A 24,828-nucleotide genomic window follows, 5' to 3' on the forward strand; every position below is an offset into this window, starting at 1 on the left:
CAGGGGGGCACTAATGATGATGTCACAGGGCCAGGGGGCCACTAATGATGATGTCACAGGGCCAGGGGGCCACTAATGATGATGTCACATGGCCAAGGGGCCACTAATGATGATGTCACAGGGCCAGGGGGCCACTAATGATGATGTCACAGGGTCAGGGGGGTCACTAAATGATGATGTCACAGGACCAGGGGGCCACTAATGATGATGTCACAGGGCCAGGGGGACACTAATGATGATGTCACAGGGCCAGGGGGACACTAATGATGATGTCACAGGGCCAGGGGGCCACTAATGATGATGTCACCGGGCTAGGGGGTCACCAATGATGATGTCACAGGGTCAGGGGGTCACTAAATGATGATGTCACAGGACCAGTGGGCCACTAATGATGATGTCAAGGGAAGATAGCAATACTTGACTTACCTTTCTGTACGAGTCTTCTATTGTCGGGTCATATTTCTCCACGAAAATCCCCTGAACAAACTGTACAGTCTGTAGAGACAAAAGAGAGAGAGAGACAAAAGAGAGAGAGACAAAAGAGAGAGAGAGAGAGAGACGAGAGAGAGAGACGAGAGAGAGAGAGAAGAGAAGAGAAGAGAAGAGAAGGTGAGTTAATAAATGAGATTATAGAAGGTTGCATGCAGGCTGTGAGGCAGATTCCCATTCTAGACACCCACACAGCCTTAGTAAATTCATCTCAACAGGTGGCTCATGATTGTCTTTAATATACAGAAATACACACCTATGTGTCCCAAATGGCACCCTATTCCCTATATAGTGCACTACTTTTGACCAGAGCCAAGAGGCGCAATATATAGAGAATAGGGTGAGATTTGGGAGCAGACACTGAGTCATACAGAAGACCTGTTATCCTTAGACGAGGACAGGAAGAAAAGCATGTAAAACATGAAGCCGTTTAACAACAGGATTAACAGACGTCAGGAGACTGAAGAACACACTGAGCTGACTGGGATTAACAGACGTCAGGAGACTGAAGAACACACTGAGCTGACTGGGATTAACAGACGTCAGGAGACTGAAGAACACACTGAGCTGACTGGGATTAACAGACGTCAGGAGACTGAAGAACACACTGAGCTGACTGGGATTAACAGACGTCAGGAGACTGAAGAACACACTGAGTTGACTGGGATTAACAGACGTCAGGAGACTGAAGAACACACTGAGCTGACTGGGATTAACAGACGTCAGGAGACTGAAGAACACACTGAGCTGACTGGGATTAACAGACATCAGGAGACTGAAGAACACACTGAGCTGACTGGGATTAACAGACGTCAGGAGACTGAAGAACACACTGAGCTGACTGGGATTAACAGACGTCAGGAGACTGAAGAACACACTGAGCTGACTGGGATTAACAGACGTCAGGAGACTGAAGAACACACTGAGCTGACTGGGATTAACAGACGTCAGGAGACTGAAGAACACACTGAGCTGACTGGGATTAACAGACGTCAGGAGACTGAAGAACACACTGAGCTGACTGGGATTAACAGACGTCAGGAGACTGAAGAACACACTGAGCTGACTGGGATTAACAGACGTCAGGAGACTGAAGAACACACTGAGCTGACTGGGATTAACAGACGTCAGGAGACTGAAGAACACAGGCAAACAGTGAGAGTGAGGACGTTACAAGATGTGAGGGCTACTCTGTCTGACTGGGACCAGGGGGTTGGTTCTGACCAGGGGGTTGGTTCTGACCAGAGTGCTACTACTCTGTCTGGCTGGGACCAGGGGGTTGGTTCTGACCAGGGGGTTGGTTCTGACCAGAGTGCTGCTACTCTGTCTGGCTGGGACCAGGGGGTTGGTTCTGACCAGAGTGCTGCTACTCTGTCTGGCTGGGACCAGGGGGTTGGTTCTGACCAGAGTGCTGCTACTCTGTCTGGCTGGGACCAGGGGGTTGGTTCTGACCAGGGGGTTGGTTCTGACGCACGTACATGTGTGCTGATCACATAGTTCTAAACACACACATTAACCCATAAACACATTTCCACTCTTCCCTCCAGACTCAGAACTCACACCAGTAATCAGATTAAATCCACTCTTCCCTCCAGACTCAGAACTCACACCAGTGATCAGATTAAATCCACTCTTCCCTCCAGACTCAGAACTCACACCAGTGATCAGATTAAATCCACTCTTCCCTCCAGACTCAGAACTCACACCAGTGATCAGATTAAATCCACTCTTCCCTCCAGACTCAGAACTCACACCAGTGATCAGATTAAATCCACTCTTCCCTCCAGACTCAGAACTCACACCAGTGATCAGATTAAATCCACTCTTCCCTCCAGACTCAGAACTCACACCAGTGATCAGATTAAATCCACTCTTCTCCTCCAGACTCAGAACTCACACCAGTGATCAGATTAAATCCACTCTTCCCTCCAGACTCAGAACTCACACCAGTGATCAGATTAAATCCACTCTTCCCTCCAGACTCAGAACTCACACCAGTGATCAGATTAAATCCACTCTTCCCTCCAGACTCAGAACTCACACCAGTGATCAGATTAAATCCACTCTTCCCTCCAGACTAACTCACACCAGTGATCAGATTAAATCCACTCTTCCCTCCAGACTCAGAACTCACACCAGTGATCAGATTAAATCCACTCTTCCCTCCAGACTCAGAACTCACACCAGTGATCAGATTAAATCCACTCTTCCCTCCAGACTCAGAACTCACACCAGTGATCAGATTAAATCCACTCTTCCCTCCAGACTCAGAACTCACACCAGTGATCAGATTAAATCCACTCTTCCCTCCAGACTCAGAACTCACACCAGTGATCAGATTAAATCCACTCTTCCCTCCAGACTCAGAACTCACACCAGTGATCAGATTAAATCCACTCTTCCCTCCAGACTCAGAACTCACACCAGTGATCAGATTAAATCCACTCTTCCCTCCAGACTCAGAACTCACACCAGTGATCAGATTAAATCCACTCTTCCCTCCAGACTCAGAACTCACACCAGTGATCAGATTAAATCCACTCTTCCCTCCAGACTCAGAACTCACACCAGTGATCAGATTAAATCCACTCTTCCCTCCAGACTCAGAACTCACACCAGTGATCAGATTAAATCCACTCTTCCCTCCAGACTCAGAACTCACACCAGTGATCAGATTAAATCCACTCTTCCCTCCAGACTCAGAACTCACACCAGTGATCAGATTAAATCCACTCTTCCCTCCAGACTCAGAACTCACACCAGTGATCAGATTAAATCCACTCTTCCCTCCAGACTCAGAACTCACACCAGTGATCAGATTAAATCCACTCTTCCCTCCAGACTCAGAACTCACACCAGTGATCAGATTAAATCCACTCTTCCCTCCAGACTCAGAACTCACACCAGTGATCAGATTAAATCCACTCTTCCCTCCAGACTCAGAACTCACACCAGTGATCAGATTAAATCCACTCTTCCTCCAGACTCAGAACTCACACCAGTGATCAGATTAAATCCACTCTTCCCTCCAGACTCAGAACTCACACCAGTGATCAGATTAAATCCACTCTTCCCTCCAGACTCAGAACTCACACCAGTGATCAGATTAAATCCACTCTTCCTCCAGACTCAGAACTCACACCAGTGATCAGATTAAATCCACTCTTCCCTCCAGACTCAGAACTCACACCAGTGATCAGATTAAATCCACTCTTCCTCCAGACTCAGAACTCACACCAGTGATCAGATTAAATCCACTCTTCCCTCCAGACTCAGAACTCACACCAGTGATCAGATTAAATCCACTCTTCCTCCAGACTCAGAACTCACACCAGTGATCAGATTAAATCCACTCTTCCCTCCAGACTCAGAACTCACACCAGTGATCAGATTAAATCCACTCTTCCCTCCAGACTCAGAACTCACACCAGTGATCAGATTAAATCCACTCTTCCCTCCAGACTCAGAACTCACACCAGTGATCAGATTAAATCCACTCTTCCCTCCAGACTCAGAACTCACACCAGTGATCAGATTAAATCCACTCTTCCCTCCAGACTCAGAACTCACACCAGTGATCAGATTAAATCCACTCTTCCTCCAGACTCAGAACTCACACCAGTGATCAGATTAAATCCACTCTTCCCTCCAGACTCAGAACTCACACCAGTGATCAGATTAAATCCACTCTTCCCTCCAGACTCAGAACTCACACCAGTGATCAGATTAAATCCACTCTTCCCTCCAGACTCAGAACTCACACCAGTGATCAGATTAAATCCACTCTTCCTCCAGACTCAGAACTCACACCAGTGATCAGATTAAATCCACTCTTCCCTCCAGACTCAGAACTCACACCAGTGATCAGATTAAATCCACTCTTCCCTCCAGACTCAGAACTCACACCAGTGATCAGATTAAATCCACTCTTCCCTCCAGACTCAGAACTCACACCAGTGATCAGATTAAATCCACTCTTCCCTCCAGACTCAGAACTCACACCAGTGATCAGATTAAATCCACTCTTCCCTCCAGACTCAGAACTCACACCAGTGATCAGATTAAATCCACTCTTCCCTCCAGACTCAGAACTCACACCAGTGATCAGATTAAATCCACTCTTCCCTCCAGACTCAGAACTCACACCAGTGATCAGATTAAATCCACTCTTCCCTCCAGACTCAGAACTCACACCAGTGATCAGATTAAATCCACTCTTCCCTCCAGACTCAGAACTCACACCAGTGATCAGATTAAATCCACTCTTCCCTCCAGACTCAGAACTCACACCAGTGATCAGATTAAATCCACTCTTCCCTCCAGACTCAGAACTCACACCAGTGATCAGATTAAATCCACTCTTCCCTCCAGACTCAGAACTCACACCAGTGATCAGATTAAATCCACTCTTCCTCCAGACTCAGAACTCACACCAGTGATCAGATTAAATCCACTCTTCCCTCCAGACTCAGAACTCACACCAGTGATCAGATTAAATCCACTCTTCCCTCCAGACTCAGAACTCACACCAGTGATCAGATTAAATCCACTCTTCCCTCCAGACTCAGAACTCACACCAGTGATCAGATTAAATCCACTCTTCCCTCCAGACTCAGAACTCACACCAGTGATCAGATTAAATCCACTCTTCCCTCCAGACTCAGAACTCACACCAGTGATCAGATTAAATCCACTCTTCCCTCCAGACTCAGAACTCACACCAGTGATCAGATTAAATCCACTCTTCCCTCCAGACTCAGAACTCACACCAGTGATCAGATTAAATCCACTCTTCCCTCCAGACTCAGAACTCACACCAGTGATCAGATTAAATCCACTCTTCCCTCCAGACTCAGAACTCACACCAGTGATCAGATTAAATCCACTCTTCCCTCCAGACTCAGAACTCACACCAGTGATCAGATTAAATCCACTCTTCCCTCCAGACTCAGAACTCACACCAGTGATCAGATTAAATCCACTCTTCCCTCCAGACTCAAACAAACAAACAAACAAACAAACAAACAAACAAACACACACTTTGTCAACGTGTCTCGAACTCTCTGGCATCTCCTCTCTTCGAAGTGTGTGTTTGCGTTTGTGAAGACATGAAGTTCTCTCTCTCTCTCTCTGTCTCTCTCTCTGTCTCTCTCTCTGTCTCTCTCTCTGTCTCTGTCTCTGTCTCTGTCTCTCTCTGTCTCTGTCTCTCTGTCTCTCTCTCTCTCTCTCTCTCTCTCTCTCTCTCTCTCTGTCTCTCTCTCTCTCTCTCTCTCTCTCTCTCTCTCTCTCTCTCTCTCTCTCTCTCTCTCTCTCTCTCTCTCTCTCTCTCTCTCTCTGTCTCTCTCTGTCTCTCTCATTTGTAAATAATTAAGACAAATCAATCTAATCACCAGCGGGACTGCTGGAGCTCTAATGTGGGGAGGGGGAGTCCCAAATGACACCCTATTCCCTACATAGTGCACTACTTTATACCAGAACCCAATGACACCCTATTCCCGATATAGTGTACTACTTTAGCCCAGGACCCAATGACACCCTATTCCCGATATAGTGTACTACTTTAGCCCAGGACCCAATGACACCCTATTCCCGATATAGTGTACTACTTTAGACCAGGACCCAATGACACCCTATTCCCGATATAGTGTACTACTTTATACCAGGACCCAATGACACCCTATTCCCGATATAGTGTACTACTTTAGACCAGGACCCAATGACACCCTAGAGAGAGAGAGAGAGAGAGAGAGAGAGAGACAGAGACAGAGACAGAGAGAGACAGAGTCTTAATTTGGTGTTTGTCCCATTTTGTGAATTCTTGGTTGGTGAGCGGACCCCAGACCTCACAAACAAAGGGAAATTGGTTCTATAAATGATTGATATATAGAAGTATTTTTAGCCAGATCCTAACTGGTATGTGGAATTTGATGTTCCTTTTGATGGTGTAGAAAGGCCCTTTTGCCTTGTCAGAGGGTTAACAGCGTTGTGGAAGTTACCCTTGGTGCTGATGTTTAGGCCGAGGTATGTGTCGTTTTTTGTGTGCTCTAAGGCAACGGTGTCTAGATGGAATTTGTATTTGTTGTCATGGCAACTGGACTTTTTTTTTTTTGTTGCAACACCATTATTTTTGTCTTCCTGAGATAAACTGTCAGAGACAAAGTCTGACAGAATCTCCCTCCCTCCCACCCCCCTTTACCTCCCTCCCTCCCTCCCTCCCTCCTTTACCTCTCTACCCTTCCTTCCTTCCTTCCTCCCTCCCTCCCTCTCCCTCCCTCCCTCCCTCCCTCCCTCTGAACAAAACGTGGCTCTAGCTAGAAGCCTTCCCTCCTTCCCACCCCCCTTTACCTCTCTATCCTCCCTCCCTCCCTCCCCCTCCCTCCCTCCCTCCCTCTGAACAACACGTGGCTCTAGCTAGAAGCCCTGTCCAGGGAACAGGAGATTTATGAATGACTCTACAATGAGCCTCTGGTCCAGCAGACTAGCTCCATTAGTGTCTGTATTAAAAGATCCATAGTGAATATCAGGACCATGGGGACCGGTCCAAACAGGGCTGTAAAGATTATACTATCTGCTCTTCATTACAGCCACAATCTGGTCCTGGGGAAATCTGGAATGGTTCTGATTCGGGAAGCTGGATCACATGAGTTCCCTGTCTCTGTGAGAGGGTTTTCCACATGAGTTCCCTGTCTCTGTGAGAGGGGTTTTCCACATGAGTTCCCTGTCTCTGTGAGAGGGTTTTTCCACATGAGTTCCCTGTCTCTGTGAGAGGGTTTTTCCACATGAGTTCCCTGTCTCTGTGAGAGGGTTTTCCACATGAGTTCCCTGTCTCTGTGAGAGGGTTTTTCCACATGAGTTCCCTGTCTCTGTGAGAGGGATTTTCACATGAGTTCCCTGTCTCTGTGAGAGGGTTTTTCCACATGAGTTCCCTGTCTCTGTGAGAGGATTTTTCACATGAGTTCCCTGTCTCTGTGAGAGGGTTTTCCACATGAGTTCCCTGTCTCTGTGAGAGGGATTTTCCACATGAGTTCCCTGTCTCTGTGAGAGGGTTTATCACATGAGTTCCCTGTCTCTGTGAGAGGGTATTCCACATGAGTTCCCTGTCTCTGTGAGAGGGTTTTCCACATGAGTTCCCTGTCTCTGTGAGAGGGTTTTTAGCTCACGCTCCACCTCGTCCTCTGTTCCTTTCTCTACAGTAAATCACATGTCCTGGGGGAAAAAAAAAAGCTAAGGGAGGTTGTGTGTGAAACCCACTCGCGGTGCCGCCCTGGTTCCCACGCTGCAACTGTTACACCCGTTGCCTAGTTACGGCGGGCTGCGGCAAGGCACCGCTCTGTGGCCTGGACTCCAACAAGAGTCTCTCTCTCTCGATCCAATTAGAACTAATGGAGTTCTCTACACCACCACTTCTATAGTGATCCAATTAGACCTAATGGAGTTCTCTACACCACCACTTATATAGTGATCCAATTAGACCTAATGGAGTTCTCTACACCACCACTTTGATCCAATTAGAACTAATGGAGCTCTCTACACCACCACTTATATAGTGATCCAATTAGACCTAATGGAGTTCTCTACACCAACACTTATATAGTGATCCAATTAGAACTAATGGAGTTCTCTACACCACCACTTATATAGTGATCCAATTAGAACTAATGGAGCTCTCTACACCACCACTTCTATAGTGATCCAATTAGAACTAATGGAGTTCTCTACACCACCACTTATATAGTGATCCAATTAGAACTAATGGAGTTCTCTACACCAACACGTATATAGTGATCCAATTAGAACTAATGGAGTTCTCTACACCACCACTTCTATAGTGATCCAATTAGACCTAATGGAGTTCTCTACACCACCACTTATATAGTGATCCAATTAGAACTAATGGAGTTCTCTACACCACCACTTATATAGTGATCCAATTAGACCTAATGGAGTTCTCTACACCACCACTTATATAGTGATCCAATTAGAACTAATGGAGTTCTCTACACCACCACTTATATAGTGATCCAATTAGAACTAATGGAGTTCTCTACACCACCACTTCTATAGTGATCCAATTAGACCTAATGGAGTTCTCTACACCACCACTTATATAGTGATCCAATTAGAACTAATGGAGCTCTCTACACCACCACTTCTATAGTGATCCAATTAGAACTAATGGAGTTCTCTACACCACCACTTATATAGTGATCCAATTAGAACTAATGGAGTTCTCTACACCAACACGTATATAGTGATCCAATTAGACCTAATGGAGTTCTCTACACCAAAACTTATATAGTGATCCAATTAGAACTAATGGAGCTCTCTACACCACCACTTATATAGTGATCCAATTAGACCTAATGGAGTTCTCTACACCACCACTTATATAGTGATCCAATTAGACCTAATGGAGTTCTCTACACCACCACTTATATAGTGATCCAATTAGACCTAATGGAGTTCTCTACACCACCACTTATATAGTGATCCAATTAGAACTAATGGAGTTCTCTACACCAACACTTCTATAGTGATCCAATTAGACCTAATGGAGTTCTCTACACCAACACTTATATAGTGTAATGGGAGGTCAAGTGTAGAGAGAGAGAGAGAGAGCGAGAGAGAGACAGAGAGAGAGAGAAATGGGGAGGAAGTGATGATAAGAGAGGGATGTAGAGGGATATAGAGGGATGTAGAGGAATATAGAGGGATATAGAGGGATGTAGAGGGATGTAGAGGAATATAGAGGGATATAGAGGAATATAGAGGGATGTAGAGGGATATAGAGGGATGTAGAGGATTATAGAGGAATATAGAGGGATACAGAGGGATGTAGAGGGATGTAGAGGGATATAGAGGGATGTAGAGGAATATAGAGGGATGTAGAGGGATATAGAGGGATATAGAGGGATGTAGAGGGATATAGAGGGATATAGAGGGATATAGAGGGATATAGAGGGATGTAGAGGGATATAGAGGGATATAGAGTGATGTAGAGGGATGTAGAGGGATATAGAGGGATATAGAGTGATGTAGAGGGATGTAGAGGGATATAGAGGGATGTAGAGGAATATAGAGGGATGTAGAGGATTATAGAGGGATATAGAGGGATGTAGAGGGATATAGAGGGATATAGAGGGATATAGAGGGATACAGAGGGATATAGAGGGATATAGAGTGATGTAGAGGGATATAGAGGGATATAGAGGGATATAGAGGGATATAGAGGGATACAGAGGAACGTAGAGGGATATAGAGGGATGTAGAGGAAGAAAGAGCCAATGGGGTGTTTGTTTGGTCTTCCCATAGTAGGATGACTCCATGGTGTTACCAGTAGGACCTCTCTCTCTCAAATCAAATCACATTTTATTTGTCACATACACATGGTTAGCAGATGTTAATGCGAGTGTAGCGAAATGCTTGTGCTTCTAGTTCCGACAATGCAGTGATAACCAACAAGTAATCTAACTAACAATTCCAAAACTACTGTCTTATACACAGTGTAAGGGGATAAAGAATATGTACATAAGGATATATGAATGAGTGATGGTACAGAGCAGCATACAGTAGATGGTATCGAGTACAGTATATACATATGAGATGAGAATGTAGACAAAGTAAACAAAGTGGCATAGTTAAAGTGGCTAGTGATACATGTATTACATAAGGATGCAGTCGATGATGTAGAGTACAGTATATACGTATGCATATGAGATGAATAATGTAGGGTAAGTAACATTATATAAGGTAGCATTGTTTAAAGTGGCTAGTGATATATTTACAACATTTCCCATCAATTCCCATTATTAAAGTGGCTGGAGTTGGGTCAGTGTCAATGACAGTGTGTTGGCAGCAGCCACTCAATGTTAGTGGTGGCTGTTTAACAGTCTGATGGCCTTGAGATAGAAGCTGTTTTTCAGTCTCTCGGTCCCAGCTTTGATGCACCTGTACTGACCTCGCCTTCTGGATGATAGCGGGGTGAACAGGCAGTGGTTCGGGTGGTTGATGTCCTTGATGATCTTTATGGCCTTCCTGTAACATCGGGTGGTGTAGGTGTCCTGGAGGGCAGGTAGTTTGCCCCCGGTGATGCGTTGTGCAGACCTCACTACCCTCTGGAGAGCCTTACGGTTGAGGGCGGAGCAGTTGCCGTACCAGGCGGTGATACAGCCCACCAGGATGCTCTCGATTGTGCATCTGTAGAAGTTTATGAGTGCTTTTGGTGACAAGCCGAATTTCTTCAGCCTCCTGAGGTTGAAGAGGCGCTGCTGCACCTTCTTCACGACGCTGTCAGTGTGAGTGGACCAATTCAGTTTGTCTGTGATGTGTATGCCGAGGAACTTAAAACTTGCTACCCTCTCCACTACTGTTCCATCGGTGTGGATAGGGGGGTGTTTCCTCTGCTGTTTCCTGAAGTCCACAATCATCTCCTTAGTTTTGTTGACGTTGAGTGTGAGGTTATTTTCCTGACACCACACTCCGAGGGCCCTCACCTCCTCCCTGTAGGCCGTCTCGTCGTTGTTGGTAATCAAGCCTACCACTGTTGTGTCGTCCGCAAACTTGATGATTGAGTTGGAGGCGTGCGTGGCCACGCAGTCGTGGGTGAACAGGGAGTACAGGAGAGGGCTCAGAACGCACCCTTGTGGGGCCCCGTGTTGAGGATCAGCGGGGAGGAGATGTTGTTGCCTACCCTCACCACCTGGGGCGGCCCGTCAGGAAGTCCAGTACCCAGTTGCACGGGCGGGGTCGAGACCCAGGGTCTCGAGCTTGATGACGAGCTTGGAGGGTACTATGGTGTTGAATGCCGAGCTGTAGTCGATGAACAGCATTCTCACATAGGTATTCCTCTTGTCCAGGTGGGTTAGGGCAGTGTGCAGTGTGGTTGAGATTGCATCGTCTGTGGACCTATTTGGGCGGTAAGCAAATTGGAGTGGGTCTAGGGTGTCAGGTAGGGTGGAGGTGATATGGTCCTTGACTAGTCTCTCAAAGCACTTCATGATGACGGAAGTGAGTGCTACGGGGCGGTAGTCGTTTAGCTCAGTTACCTTAGCTTTCTTGGGAACAGGAACAATGGTGGCCCTCTTGAAGCATGTGGGAACAGCAGACTGGTATAGGGATTGATTGAATATGTCCGTAAACACACCGGCCAGCTGGTCTGCGCATGCTCTGAGGGCGCGGCTGGGGATGCCGTCTGGGCCTGCAGCCTTGCGAGGGTTAACACGTTTAAATGTCTTACTCACCTCGGCTGCAGTGAAGGAGAGACCGCATGTTTTCCTTGTAGGCCGTGTCAGTGGCACTGTATTGTCCTCAAAGCGGGCAAAGAAGTTATTTAGTCTGCCTGGGAGCAAGACATCCTGGTCCGTGACTGGGCTGGGTTTCTTCTTGTAGTCCGTGATTGACTGTAGACCCTGCCACATGCCTCTTGTGTCTGAGCCGTTGAATTGAGATTCTACTTTGTCTCTGTACTGACGCTTAGCTTGTTTAATAGCCTTGCGGAGGGAATAGCTGCACTGTTTGTATTCGGTCATGTTGCCAGACACCTTGCCCTGATTAAAAGCAGTGGTTCGCGCTTTCAGTTTCACGCGAATGCTGCCATCAATCCACGGTTTCTGGTTAGGGAATGTTTTTATCGTTGCTATGGGAACGACATCTTCAACGCACGTTCTAATGAACTCGCACACCGAATCAGCGTATTCGTCAATATTTTTATCTGACGCAATACGATACATGTCCCAGTCCACGTGATGGAAGCAGTCTTGGAGTGTGGAGTCAGCTTGGTCTGACCAGCGTTGGACAGACCTCAGCGTGGGAGCCTCTTGTTTAAGTTTCTGCCTGTAGGCAGGGATCAACAAAATGGAGTCGTGGTCAGCTTTTCCGAAAGGGGGGCGGGGCAGGGCCTTATATGCGTCGCGGAAGTTAGAGTAACAATGATCCAAGGTTTTACCACCCCTGGTTGCGCAATCGATATGCTGATAAAATTTAGGGAGTCTTGTTTTCAGATTAGTTCCATCCCACTGATCACTGTTGGTGATCAGTGGGATGGAACTAACTAGCCTGGTGCGCTAGGAGAAAGTTAGCCTACGTAGAGACAATACCAACACATTCAGACAACATGGAGAGATAAACATGCTATTGTTAGCCATTCTAAAAAAAGGCCGAGCTACTTTATAGAACAGTACGTGTGGGTCACCCAAAGAACACGCTAGCCATTATAAAATGGGACAGAAGGTTAAAGTCTGTCTTTATATGGCAGTATGTACAGGGGGCGCCATTAGAGGTTCCTCTCTGAATGACAAGTATTTTATCAGATCAATAAACAGTCGATGATCTGTTCAGAAGATCTAATGGCATCTGACCTCTATTCACATCCCCGGCCACTATTCATATCCCCGGCCACTATTCATATCGCCGGCCTCTATTCATATCGCCGGCCTCTATTCATATCGCCGGCCTCTATTCATATCGCCGGCCTCTATTCATATCTCCGGACTCTATTCATATCTCCGGACTCTATTCATATCTCCGGACTCTATTCATATCTCCGGACTCTATTCATATCTCCGACCTCTATTCATATCTCCGACCTCTATTCATATCCCCGGCCACTATTCATATCTCCGACCTCTATTCATATCTCCGGCCTCTATTCATATCTCTGACCTCTATTCATATATCCGGCCTCTATTCATATCTCCGGCCTCTATTCATATCGCCAGCCTCTATTCATATCTCCGACCTCTATTCATATCTCCGATCTCTTTTCATAGAGAGAGAGGGAGGGAGGGAGGGAGGGGGTGGAGGACGGGAGGGAGGGATGGAGGGAGGGGCGTTTGGAGGGAGGAAGGGAGGGGTGGAGGGAGGGAGGGAGGGGGAGGGAGGGGGGCGGGATGGATGGATGGAGGGAGGGAGGGGGATGAAGGTGAGGAGGGATGGAGGGATATAGTGATGGAGGGATATAGTGATGGAGGGATATAGTGATGGAGGGATATATTGATGGAGGGATGGAGGGATATATTGATGGAGGGATGGAGGGATGGAGGGATATAGTGATGGAGGGATATAGTGATGGAGGGATATAGTGATGGAGGGATAGTGATGGAGGGATATAGTGATGGAGGGATATAGTGATGGAGGGATGGAGAGATATAGTGATGGAGGGATGGAGAGATATAGTGATGGAGGGATGGAGAGATATAGTGATGGAGGGATGGAGAAATAGAGTGATAGAAGGAATGCTAAACGATGACAGCTGATGTCCTCTGTGACCCAGCTAAGGACATGAGTCTCCTGGGAGAGAGGGACCGCCAGGCCTGCACTACAGAGACTATACAACCCAGTTCCCCTGGTCAGAGACTATACAACCCAGTTCCTCTGGTCAGAGACAGAGACTATACAACCCAGTTCCTCTGGTCAGAGACTATACAACCCAGTTCCTCTGGTCAGAGACAGAGACTATACAACCCAGTTCCTCTGGTCAGAGACAGAGACTATTACAACCCAGTTCCTCTGGTCAGAGACAGAGACTATACAACCCAGTTCCTCTGTTCAGAGACTATACAACCCAGTTCCTCTGGTCAGAGACTATACAACCCAGTTCCTCTGGTCAGAGACTATACAACCCAGTTCCTCTGGTCAGAGACAGAGACTATACAACCCAGTTCCTCTGTTCAGAGACTATACAACCCAGTTCCTCTGGTCAGAGACTATACAACCCAGTTCCTCTGGTCAGAGACTATACAACCCAGTTCCTCTGGTCAGAGACAGAGACTATACAACCCAGTTCCTCTGGTCAGAGACTATACAACCCAGTTCCTCTGGTCAGAGACAGAGACTATACAACCCAGTTCCTCTGGACAGAGACTATACAACCCAGTTCCTCTGGTCAGAGACTATACAACCCAGTTCCTCTGGTCAGAGACTATACAACCCAGTTCCTCTGGCCAGAGACTATACAACCCAGTTCCTCTGGTCAGAGACAGAGACTATACAACCCAGTTCCCCTGGTCAGAGACAGAGACTATACAACCCAGTTCCTCTGGTCAGAGACAGAGACTATACAACCCAGTTCCTCTGGTCAGAGACAGAGACTATACAACCCAGTTCCTCTGGTTAGAGACAGAGACTATACAACCCAGTTCCTCTGGTCAGAGACAGAGACTATACAACCCAGTTCCTCTGGTCAGAGACAGAGACTATACAACCCAGTTCCCTCTGGTCAGAGACAGAGACTATACAACCCAGTTCCTCTGGTCAGAGACAGAGACTATACAACCCAGTTCCCTCTGGTCAGAGACAGAGACTATACAACCCAGTTCCTCTGGTCAGAGACAGAGACTATACAACCCAGTTCCTCTGGTCAGAGACTATACAACCCAGTTCCTCTGGTCAGAGACTATACAACCCAGTTCCTCTGGTCAGAGACTATACAACCCAGTTCCCCTGGTCAGAGACTATACAACCCAGTTCCTCTGGTCAGAGACTATACAACCCAGTTCCTCTGGTCAGAGACTATACAACCCAGTTCCTCTGGTCAGAGACAGAGACTATACAACCCAGTTCCTCTGGTCAGAGACTATACAACCCAGTTCCTCTGGTCAGAGACAGAGACTATACAACCCAGTCCCTCTGGTCAGAGACTATACAACCCAGTTCCTCTAGTCAGAGACAGAGACTATACAACCCAGTTCCTCTGGTCAGAGACTATACAACCCAGTTCCTCTGGTCAGAGACAGAGACTATACAACCCAATTCCTCTGGTCAGAGACTATACAACCCAGTTCCTCTGGTCAGAGACAGAGACTATACAACCCAATTCCTCTGGTCAGAGACTATACAACCCAGTTCCTCTGGTCAGAGACAGAGACTATACAACCCAGTTCCTCTGGTCAGAGACAGAGACTATACAACCCAGTTCCTCTGGTCAGAGACAGAGACTATACAACCCAGTTCCTCTGGTCAGAGACAGAGACTATACAACCCAGTTCCTCTGGTCAGAGACAGAGACTATACAACCCAGTTCCTCTGGTCAGAGACTATACAACCCAGTTCCTCTGGTCAGAGACTATACAACCCAGTTCCCCTGGTCAGAGACTATACAACCCAGTTCCCCTGGTCAGAGACTATACAACCCAGTTCCCCTGGTCAGAGACTATACAACCCAGTTCCTCTGGTCAGAGACAGAGACTATACAACCCAGTTCCTCTGGTCAGAGACTATTCAACCCAGTTCCTCTGGTCAGAGACAGAATGTAAAAGGCCCAGTTCCTCTGGTCAGAGACAGAATGTAAAAGGCCCAGTTCCTCTGGTCAGAGACAGAATGTAAAAGGCCCAGTTCCTCTGGTCAGAGACTATACAACCCAGTTCCTCTGGTCAGAGACAGAGACTATACAACCCAGTTCCTCTGGTCAGAGACAGAGACTATACAACCCAGTTCCTCTGGTCAGAGACAGAGACTATACAACCCAGTTCCTCTGGTCAGAGACTATACAACCCAGTTCCTCTGGTCAGAGACAGAGACTATACAACCCAGTTCCTCTGGTCAGAGACTATACAACCCAGTTCCTCTGGTCAGAGACATAGACTATACAACCCAGTTCCTCTGGTCAGAGACAGAGACTATACAACCCAGTTCCTCTGGTCAGAGACTATACAACCCAGTTCCCCTGGTCAGAGACAGAGACTATACAACCCAGTTCCTCTGGTCAGAGACAGAGACTATACAACCCAGTTCCCCTGGTCAGAGACAGAGACTATACAACCCAGTTCCTCTGGTCAGAGACAGAGACTATACAACCCAGTTCCTCTGGTCAGAGACTATACAACCCAGTTCCTCTGGTCAGAGACTATACAACCCAGTTCCTCTGGTCAGAGACTATACAACCCAGTTCCCCTGGTCAGAGACTATACAACCCAGTTCCTCTGGTCAGAGACTATACAACCCAGTTCCTCTGGTCAGAGACTATACAACCCAGTTCCTCTGGTCAGAGACTATACAACCCAGTTCCTCTGGTCAGAGACTATACAACCCAGTTCCTCTGGTCAGAGACAGAGACTATACAACCCAGTTCCTCTGGTCAGAGACTATACAACCCAGTTCCTCTGGTCAGAGACTATACAACCCAGTTCCCCTGGTCAGAGACTATACAACCCAGTTCCCCTGGTCAGAGACTATACAACCCAGTTCCCCTGGTCAGAGACTATACAACCCAGTTCCTCTGGTCAGAGACAGAGACTATACAACCCAGTTCCTCTGGTCAGAGACTATACAACCCAGTTCCTCTGGTCAGAGACAGAATGTAAAAGGCCCAGTTCCTCTGGTCAGAGACAGAATGTAAAAGGCCCAGTTCCTCTGGTCAGAGACAGAATGTAAAAGGCCCAGTTCCTCTGGTCAGAGACTATACAACCCAGTTCCTCTGGTCAGAGACAGAGACTATACAACCCAGTTCCTCTGGTCAGAGACAGAGACTATACAACCCAGTTCCTCTGGTCAGAGACTATACAACCCAGTTCCTCTGGTCAGAGACAGAGACTATACAACCCAGTTCCTCTGGTCAGAGACTATACAACCCAGTTCCTCTGGTCAGAGACATAGACTATACAACCCAGTTCCTCTGGTCAGAGACAGAGACTATACAACCCAGTTCCTCTGGTCAGAGACTATACAACCCAGTTCCCCTGGTCAGAGACAGAGACTATACAACCCAGTTCCCCTGGTCAGAGACAGAGACTATACAACCCAGTTCCTCTGGTCAGAGACAGAGACTATACAACCCAGTTCCTCTGGTCAGAGACTATACAACCCAGTTCCTCTGGTCAGAGACTATACAACCCAGTTCCTCTGGTCAGAGACTATACAACCCAGTTCCCCTGGTCAGAGACTATACAACCCAGTTCCTCTGGTCAGAGACTATACAACCCAGTTCCTCTGGTCAGAGACTATACAACCCAGTTCCTCTGGTCAGAGACTATACAACCCAGTTCCTCTGGTCAGAGACTATACAACCCAGTTCCTCTGGTCAGAGACTATACAACCCAGTTCCTCTGGTCAGAGACTATACAACCCAGTTCCTCTGGTCAGAGACAGAGACTATACAACCCAGTTCCTCTGGTCAGAGACAGAGACTATACAACCCAGTTCCTCTGGTCAGAGACTATACAACCCAGTTCCTCTGGTCAGAGACTATACAACCCAGTTCCTCTGGTCAGAGACTATACAACCCAGTTCCTCTGGTCAGAGACTATACAACCCAGTTCCTCTGGTCAGAGACTATACAACCCAGTTCCTCTGGTCAGAGACTATACAACCCAGTTCCTCTGGTCAGAGACAGAGACTATACAACCCAGTTCCTCTGGTCAGAGACAGAGACTATACAACCCAGTTCCTCTGGTCAGAGACTATACAACCCAGTTCCTCTGGTCAGAGACTATACAACCCAGTTCCTCTGGTCAGAGACTATACAACCCAGTTCCTCTGGTCAGAGACTATACAACCCAGTTCCTCTGGTCAGAGACTATACAACCCAGTTCCTCTGGTCAGAGACTATACAACCCAGTTCCTCTGGTCAGAGACAGAGACTATACAACCCAGTTCCTCTGGTCAGAGACAGAGACTATACAACCCAGTTCCTCTGGTCAGAGACAGAGACTATACAACCCAGTTCCTCTGGTCAGAGACTATACAACCCAGTTCCTCTGGTCAGAGACAGAGACTATACAACCCAGTTCCTCTGGTCAGAGACTATACAACCCAGTTCCTCTGGTCAGAGACAGAGACTATACAACCCAGTTCCTCTGGTCAGAGACAGAGACTATACAACCCAGTTCCTCTGGTCAGAGACTATACAACCCAGTTCCCCTGGTCAGAGACTATACAACCCAGTTCCTCTGGACAGAGACTATACAACCCAGTTCCTCTGGTCAGAGACTATACAACCCAGTTCCCCTGGTCAGAGACTATACAACCCAGTTCCTCTGGTCAGAGACAGAGACTATACAACCCAGTTCCTCTGGTCAGAGACAGAGACTATACAACCCAGTTCCCCTGGTCAGAGACTATACAACCCAGTTCCTCTGGTCAGAGACAGAGACTATACAACCCAGTTCCTCTGGTCAGAGACAGAGACTATACAACCCAGTTCCCCTGGTCAGAGACTATACAACCCAGTTCCTCTGGTCAGAGACAGAGACTATACAACCCAGTTCCCCTGGTCAGAGACTATACAACCCAGTTCCCCTGGTCAGAGACTATACAACCCAGTTCCTCTGGTCAGAGACAGAGACTATACAACCCAGTTCCTCTGGTCAGAGACAGAGACTATACAACCCAGTTCCCTGGTCAGAGACTATACAACCCAGTTCCTCTGGTCAGAGACAGAGACTATACAACCCAGTTCCTCTGGTCAGAGACAGAGACTATACAACCCAGTTCCTCTGGTCAGAGACTATACAAACCAGTTCCTCTGGTCACCTTTTAGTTTTTTGCCCTAACACACAGACACCTGATTCAAATGAGTTGAATCTACTCTGGTAGTACTTGGTGGGGCAGAGATATGCGCCCCTCGTTGGGTCCCCAGGACCAGGTTGAGGGGCAGAGACATGCGCCCCTCGTTGGGTCCCCAGGACCAGGTTGAGGGGCAGAGACATGCGCCCCTCGTTGGGTCCCCAGGACCAGGTTGAGGGGCAGAGACATGCGCCCCTCGTTGGGTCCCCAGGACCAGGTTGAGGGGCAGAGACATGCGCCCCTCGTTGGGTCCCCAGGACCAGGTTGAGGGGCAGAGACATGCGCCTCGTTGGGTCCCCAGGACCAGGTTGAGGGGCAGAGACATGCGCCTCTCGTTGGGTCCCCAGGACCAGGATGGAGAAACGCTGTGTTCCAGTAGTGTTTCTCAATCCCCGGTCCATGAACAGTCACCGGTCCCGGAGTAATCTATGGAACTTAACCAAGCACTGTACTGAATACTACAGCCTTAAGAAACCAGTAGGAGGAACTAGGTTCTATTTCGGTAACCTACGGCCCTGTGCAACCCAAAGGGGGGGGGTTGAAGACAGATGGAGAGAGAGGGAGACTTACCAGAGCAGACTTGCCTACGCCTCCAGAGCCCAGGACGACTAACTTGTATTCACGCATCGTTCACTGTGTCTGGTGTCACCCTGTAGAGAGAGACAGAGGAGGCCAGGGTCAGCTAACCAGCTCAACATCTGGTAATAACGTGGTAATAACATGGTAATAACATGGTAATAACATGGTAATAACATGGTAATATCATGTAATAACATGGTAATAACATGTAATAACGGAATACCTAGGATAGGATAAAGTAATCCCTCTCACCCCCCCCCCCCCCCCCTTAAAAGATTTAGATGCACTACTGTTCCACTGGATGTCATAAGGTGAATGCACCAATTTGTAAGTCGCTCTGGATAAGAGCGTCTGCTAAATGACTTAAATGTAATGTAAATGTAAATAATAACATGGTAATAACATGATAATAACATGGTAATATCATGGTAATAACATGTAATAACATGGTAATAACATGTAATAACATGGTAATAACATGTAATAACATGGTAATAACATGGTAATAACATGGTAAACTAACATGGTAATATGGTAATAACATGGTAAACTAACATGGTAATATCATGGTAATAACATGATAATAACATGATAATAACATGGTAAACTACCATGTAATAACTTAAGAATTGTTCAATGGCCTGTCATATATAAAGTGACTTATTGGACTGCAGAGCGCTGTGTTTCAGTTATAGAGAGAAGGACTTTTGACTTATTGGACTGCAGAGCGCTGTGTTTCAGTTATAGAGAGAAGGACTGTTGGCTTATTGGACTGCAGAGCGCTGTGTTTCACTTATAGAGAGAAGGACTGTTGACTGCAGAGCGCTGTGTTTAGTTTAGAGAGGACTGTTGCAGACTGCAGAGCGCTGTGTTTCACTTATAGAGAGAAGGACTGTTGACTTATTGGACTGCAGAGCGCTGTGTTTCACTTATAGAGAGAAGGACTGTTGACTTATTGGACTGCAGAGCGCTGTGTTTCACTTATAGAGAGAAGGACTGTTGACTTATTGGACTGCAGAGCGCTGTGTTTCAGTTATAGAGAGAAGGACTGTTGGCTTATTGGACTGCAGAGCGCTGTGTTTCAGTTATAGAGAGAAGGACTGTTGACTTATTGGACTGCAGAGCGCTGTGTTTCAGTTATAGAGAGAAGGACTGTTGACTTATTGGACTGCAGAGCGCTGTGTTTCACTTATAGAGAGAAGGACTGTTGACTTATTGGACTGCAGAGCGCTGTGTTTCAGTTATAGAGAGAAGGACTGTTGACTTATTGACTGCAGAGCGCTGTGTTTCAGTTATAGAGAGAAGGACTGTTGACTTATTGGACTGCAGAGAAGGACTGTTGACTTATTGGACTGCAGAGCGCTGTGTTTCAGTTATAGAGAGAAGGACTGTTGACTTATTGGACTGCAGAGCGCTGTGTTTCAGTTATAGAGAGAAGGACTGTTGACTTATTGACTGCAGAGCGCTGTGTTTCAGTTATAGAGAGAGAGGACTGTTGACTTATTGACTGCAGAGCGCTGTGTTTCAGTTATAGAGAGAAGGACTGTTGGCTTATTGGACTGCAGAGCGCTGTGTTTCAGTTATAGAGAGAAGGACTGTTGACTTATTGGACTGCAGAGCGCTGTGTTTCAGTTATAGAGAGAAGGACTGTTGACTTATTGGACTGCAGAGCGCTGTGTTTCACTTATAGAGAGAAGGACTGTTGACTTATTGGACTGCAGAGCGCTGTGTTTCAGTTATAGAGAGAAGGACTGTTGACTTATTGGACTGCGCTGTGTTTCAGTTATAGAGAGAAGGACTGTTGCTTATTGGACTGCAGAGCGCTGTGTTTCAGTTATAGAGAGAAGGACTGTTGACTTATTGGACTGCAGAGCGCTGTGTTTCAGTTATAGAGAAGGACTGTTGACTTATTGGACTGCAGAGCGCTGTGTTTCAGTTATAGAGAGAAGGACTGTTGACTTATTGGACTGCAGAGCGCTGTGTTTCACTTATAGAGAGAAGGACTGTTGACTTATTGGACTGCAGAGCGCTGTGTTTCAGTTATAGAGAGAAGGACTGTTGACTTATTGGACTGCAGAGCGCTGTGTTTCAGTTATAGAGAGAAGGACTGTTGACTTATTGACTGCAGAGCGCTGTGTTTCACTTATAGAGAGAAGGACTGTTGACTTATTGGACTGCAGAGCGCTGTGTTTCACTTATAAGAGAGAAGGACTGTTGACTTATTGGACTGCAGAGCGCTGTGTTTCAGTTATAGAGAGAAGGACTGTTGACTTATTGGACTGCAGAGCGCTGTGTTTCAGTTATAGAGAGAAGGACTGTTGACTTATTGGACTGCAGAGCGCTGTGTTTCAGTTATAGAGAGAAGGACTGTTGACTTATTGCAGACTGCAGAGAAGGACTGTGACTTATTTCAGCGCTGTGTTTCAGTTATAGAGAGAAGGACTGTTGACTTATTGACTGCAGAGCGCTGTGTTTCACTTATAGAGAGAAGGACTGTTGACTTATTGGACTGCAGAGCGCTGTGTTTCAGTTATAGAGAGAAGGACTGTTGACTTATTGGACTGCAGAGCGCTGTGTTTCAGTTATAGAGAGAAGGACTGTTGGCTTATTGGACTGCAGAGCGCTGTGTTTCAGTTATAGAGAGAAGGACTGTTGGCTTATTGGACTGCAGAGCGCTGTGTTTCAGTTATAGAGAGAAGGACTGTTGACTTATTGGACTGCAGAGCGCTGTGTTTCAGTTATAGAGAGAAGGAGACTGCAGAGCGCTGTGTTTCAGTTATAGAGAGAAGGACTGTTGACTTATTGGACTGCAGAGCGCTGTGTTTCAGTTATAGAGAGAAGGACTGTTGACTTATTGGACTGCAGAGCGCTGTGTTTCAGTTATAGAGAGAAGGACTGTTGACTTATTGGACTGCAGAGCGCTGTGTTTCAGTTATAGAGAGAAGGACTGTTGACTTATTGGACTGCAGAGCGCTGTGTTTCAGTTATAGAGAGAAGGACTGTTGACTTATTGACTGCAGAGCGCTGTGTTTCAGTTATAGAGAGAAGGACTGTTGACTTATTGGACTGCAGAGCGCTGTGTTTCAGTTATAGAGAGAAGGACTGTTGACTTATTGGACTGCAGAGCGCTGTGTTTCACTTATTATAGAGAGAAGGACTGTTGACTTATTGGACTGCAGAGCGCTGTGTTTCAGTTATAGAGAGAAGGACTGTTGACTTATTGGACTGCAGATAGAGAGAAGGACTGTTGCTTATTTGCAGCGCTGTGTTTTATAGAGAGAAGGACTGTTGACTTATTGGACTGCAGAGCGCTGTGTTTCAGTTATAGAGAGAAGGACTGTTGACTTATTGGACTGCAGAGCGCTGTGTTTCACTTATAGAGAGAAGGACTGTTGACTTATTGGACTGCAGAGCGCTGTGTTTCAGTTATAGAGAGAAGGACTGTTGACTTATTGGACTGCAGAGCGCTGTGTTTCAGTTATAGAGAGAAGGACTGTTGACTTATTGGACTGCAGAGCGCTGTGTTTCAGTTATAGAGAGAAGGACTGTTGACTTATTGACTGCAGAGCGCTGTGTTTCAGTTATAGAGAGAAGGACTGTTGACTTATTGGACTGCAGAGCGCTGTGTTTCAGTTATAGAGAGAAGGACTGTTGACTTATTGGACTGCAGAGCGCTGTGTTTGTTTCACTTATTATAGAGAGAAGGACTGTTGACTTATTGGACTGCAGAGCGCTGTGTTTCAGTTATAGAGAGAAGGACTGTTGACTTATTGACTGCAGAGCGCTGTGTTTCAGAGAGAGAAGGACTGTTGACTTATTGGACTGCAGAGCGCTGTGTTTCACTTATAGAGAGAAGGACTGTTGACTTATTGGACTGCAGAGCGCTGTGACTTATAGAGAGAAGGACTGTTGACTTATTGGACTGCAGAGCGCTGTGTTTCACTTATAGAGAGAAGGACTGTTGACTTAGACTGCAGAGCGCTGTGTTTCAGTTATAGAGAGAAGGACTGTTGACTTATTGGACTGCAGAGCGCTGTGTTTCAGTTATAGAGAGAAGGACTGTTGACTTATTGGACTGCAGAGCGCTGTGTTTCAGTTATAGAGAGAAGGACTGTTGACTTATTGGACTGCAGAGCGCTGTGTTTCAGTTATAGAGAGAAGGACTGACTTATTTGAGCGCTTATTAGAGAGAAGGACTGCAGAGCGCTGTGTTTCAGTTATAGAGAGAAGGACTGTTGGCTTATTGACTGCAGAGCGCTGTGTTTCAGTTATAGAGAGAAGGACTGTTGACTTATTGAGAAGACTGCAGAGCGCTGTGTTTCAGTTATAGAGAGAAGGACTGTTGACTTATTGACTGCAGAGCGCTGTGTTTCACTTATAGAGAGAAGGACTGACTGTGTTTATTAGAGAGAAGGACTGCTTAGAGCGCTGTGTTTCAGTTATAGAGAGAAGGACTGTTGACTTATTGACTGCAGAGCGCTGTGTTTCAGTTATAGAGAGAAGGACTGTTGACTTATTGGACTGCAGAGCGCTGTGTTTCAGTTATAGAGAGAAGGACTGTTGACTTATTGGACTGCAGAGCGCTGTGTTTCAGTTATAGAGAGAAGGACTGTTGACTTATTGACTGCAGAGCGCTGTGTTTCAGTTATAGAGAGAAGGACTGTTGACTTATTGGACTGCAGAGCGCTGTGTTTCAGTTATAGAGAGAAGGACTGTTGACTTATTGACTGCAGAGCGCTGTGTTTCAGTTATAGAGAGAAGGACTGTTGACTTATTGACTGCAGAGCGCTGTGTTTCAGTTATAGAGAGAAGGACTGTTGACTTATTGGACTGCAGAGCGCTGTGTTTCACTTATAGAGAGAAGGACTGTTGACTTATTGGACTGCAGAGCGCTGTGTTTCAGTTATAGAGAGAAGGACTGTTGACTTATTGACTGCAGAGCGCTGTGTTTCAGTTATAGAGAGAAGGACTGTTGACTTAGAAGGACAGTTATAGAGAGAAGGACTGTTGACTTATTGGACTGCAGAGCGCTGTGTTTCAGTTATAGAGAGAAGGACTGTTGACTTATTGGACTGCAGAGCGCTGTGTTTCAGTTATAGAGAGAAGGACTGTTGACTTATTGGACTGCAGAGCGCTGTGTTTCAGTTATAGAGAGAAGGACTGTTGACTTATTGACTGCAGAGCGCTGTGTTTCAGTTATAGAGAGAAGGACTGTTGACTTATTTGGACTAGAGAGAAGGACTGTTGACTTATTGACTGCAG

The 24,828-nt window shown here is 46.6% G+C and overlaps 1 protein-coding gene across 1 annotated transcript in view; it reads right to left on the reverse strand.

Moving 5' to 3' along the window:
* The window catches only part of LOC135572822 (ras-related protein Rap-1b), a 55,089-nt gene extending 35,418 nt beyond the window's left edge, over positions 1-19,671 (reverse strand). The window contains exons 1-2 of the mRNA XM_065021258.1: positions 19,558-19,671; positions 427-495 (exon numbers count right to left, since the gene is read on the reverse strand). Coding sequence (XP_064877330.1) covers positions 427-495; positions 19,558-19,614 — 126 coding nt within the window. The 5' untranslated portion in view covers positions 19,615-19,671. The remainder of the gene's footprint in view (positions 1-426; positions 496-19,557) is intronic.
* Between the last annotated feature and the right edge of the window lie 5,157 nt (positions 19,672-24,828).

This window comes from Oncorhynchus nerka, linkage group LG8, assembly GCF_034236695.1.
Source record: "Oncorhynchus nerka isolate Pitt River linkage group LG8, Oner_Uvic_2.0, whole genome shotgun sequence".
In the NCBI taxonomy this organism is placed as follows: domain Eukaryota; kingdom Metazoa; phylum Chordata; class Actinopteri; order Salmoniformes; family Salmonidae; genus Oncorhynchus; species Oncorhynchus nerka.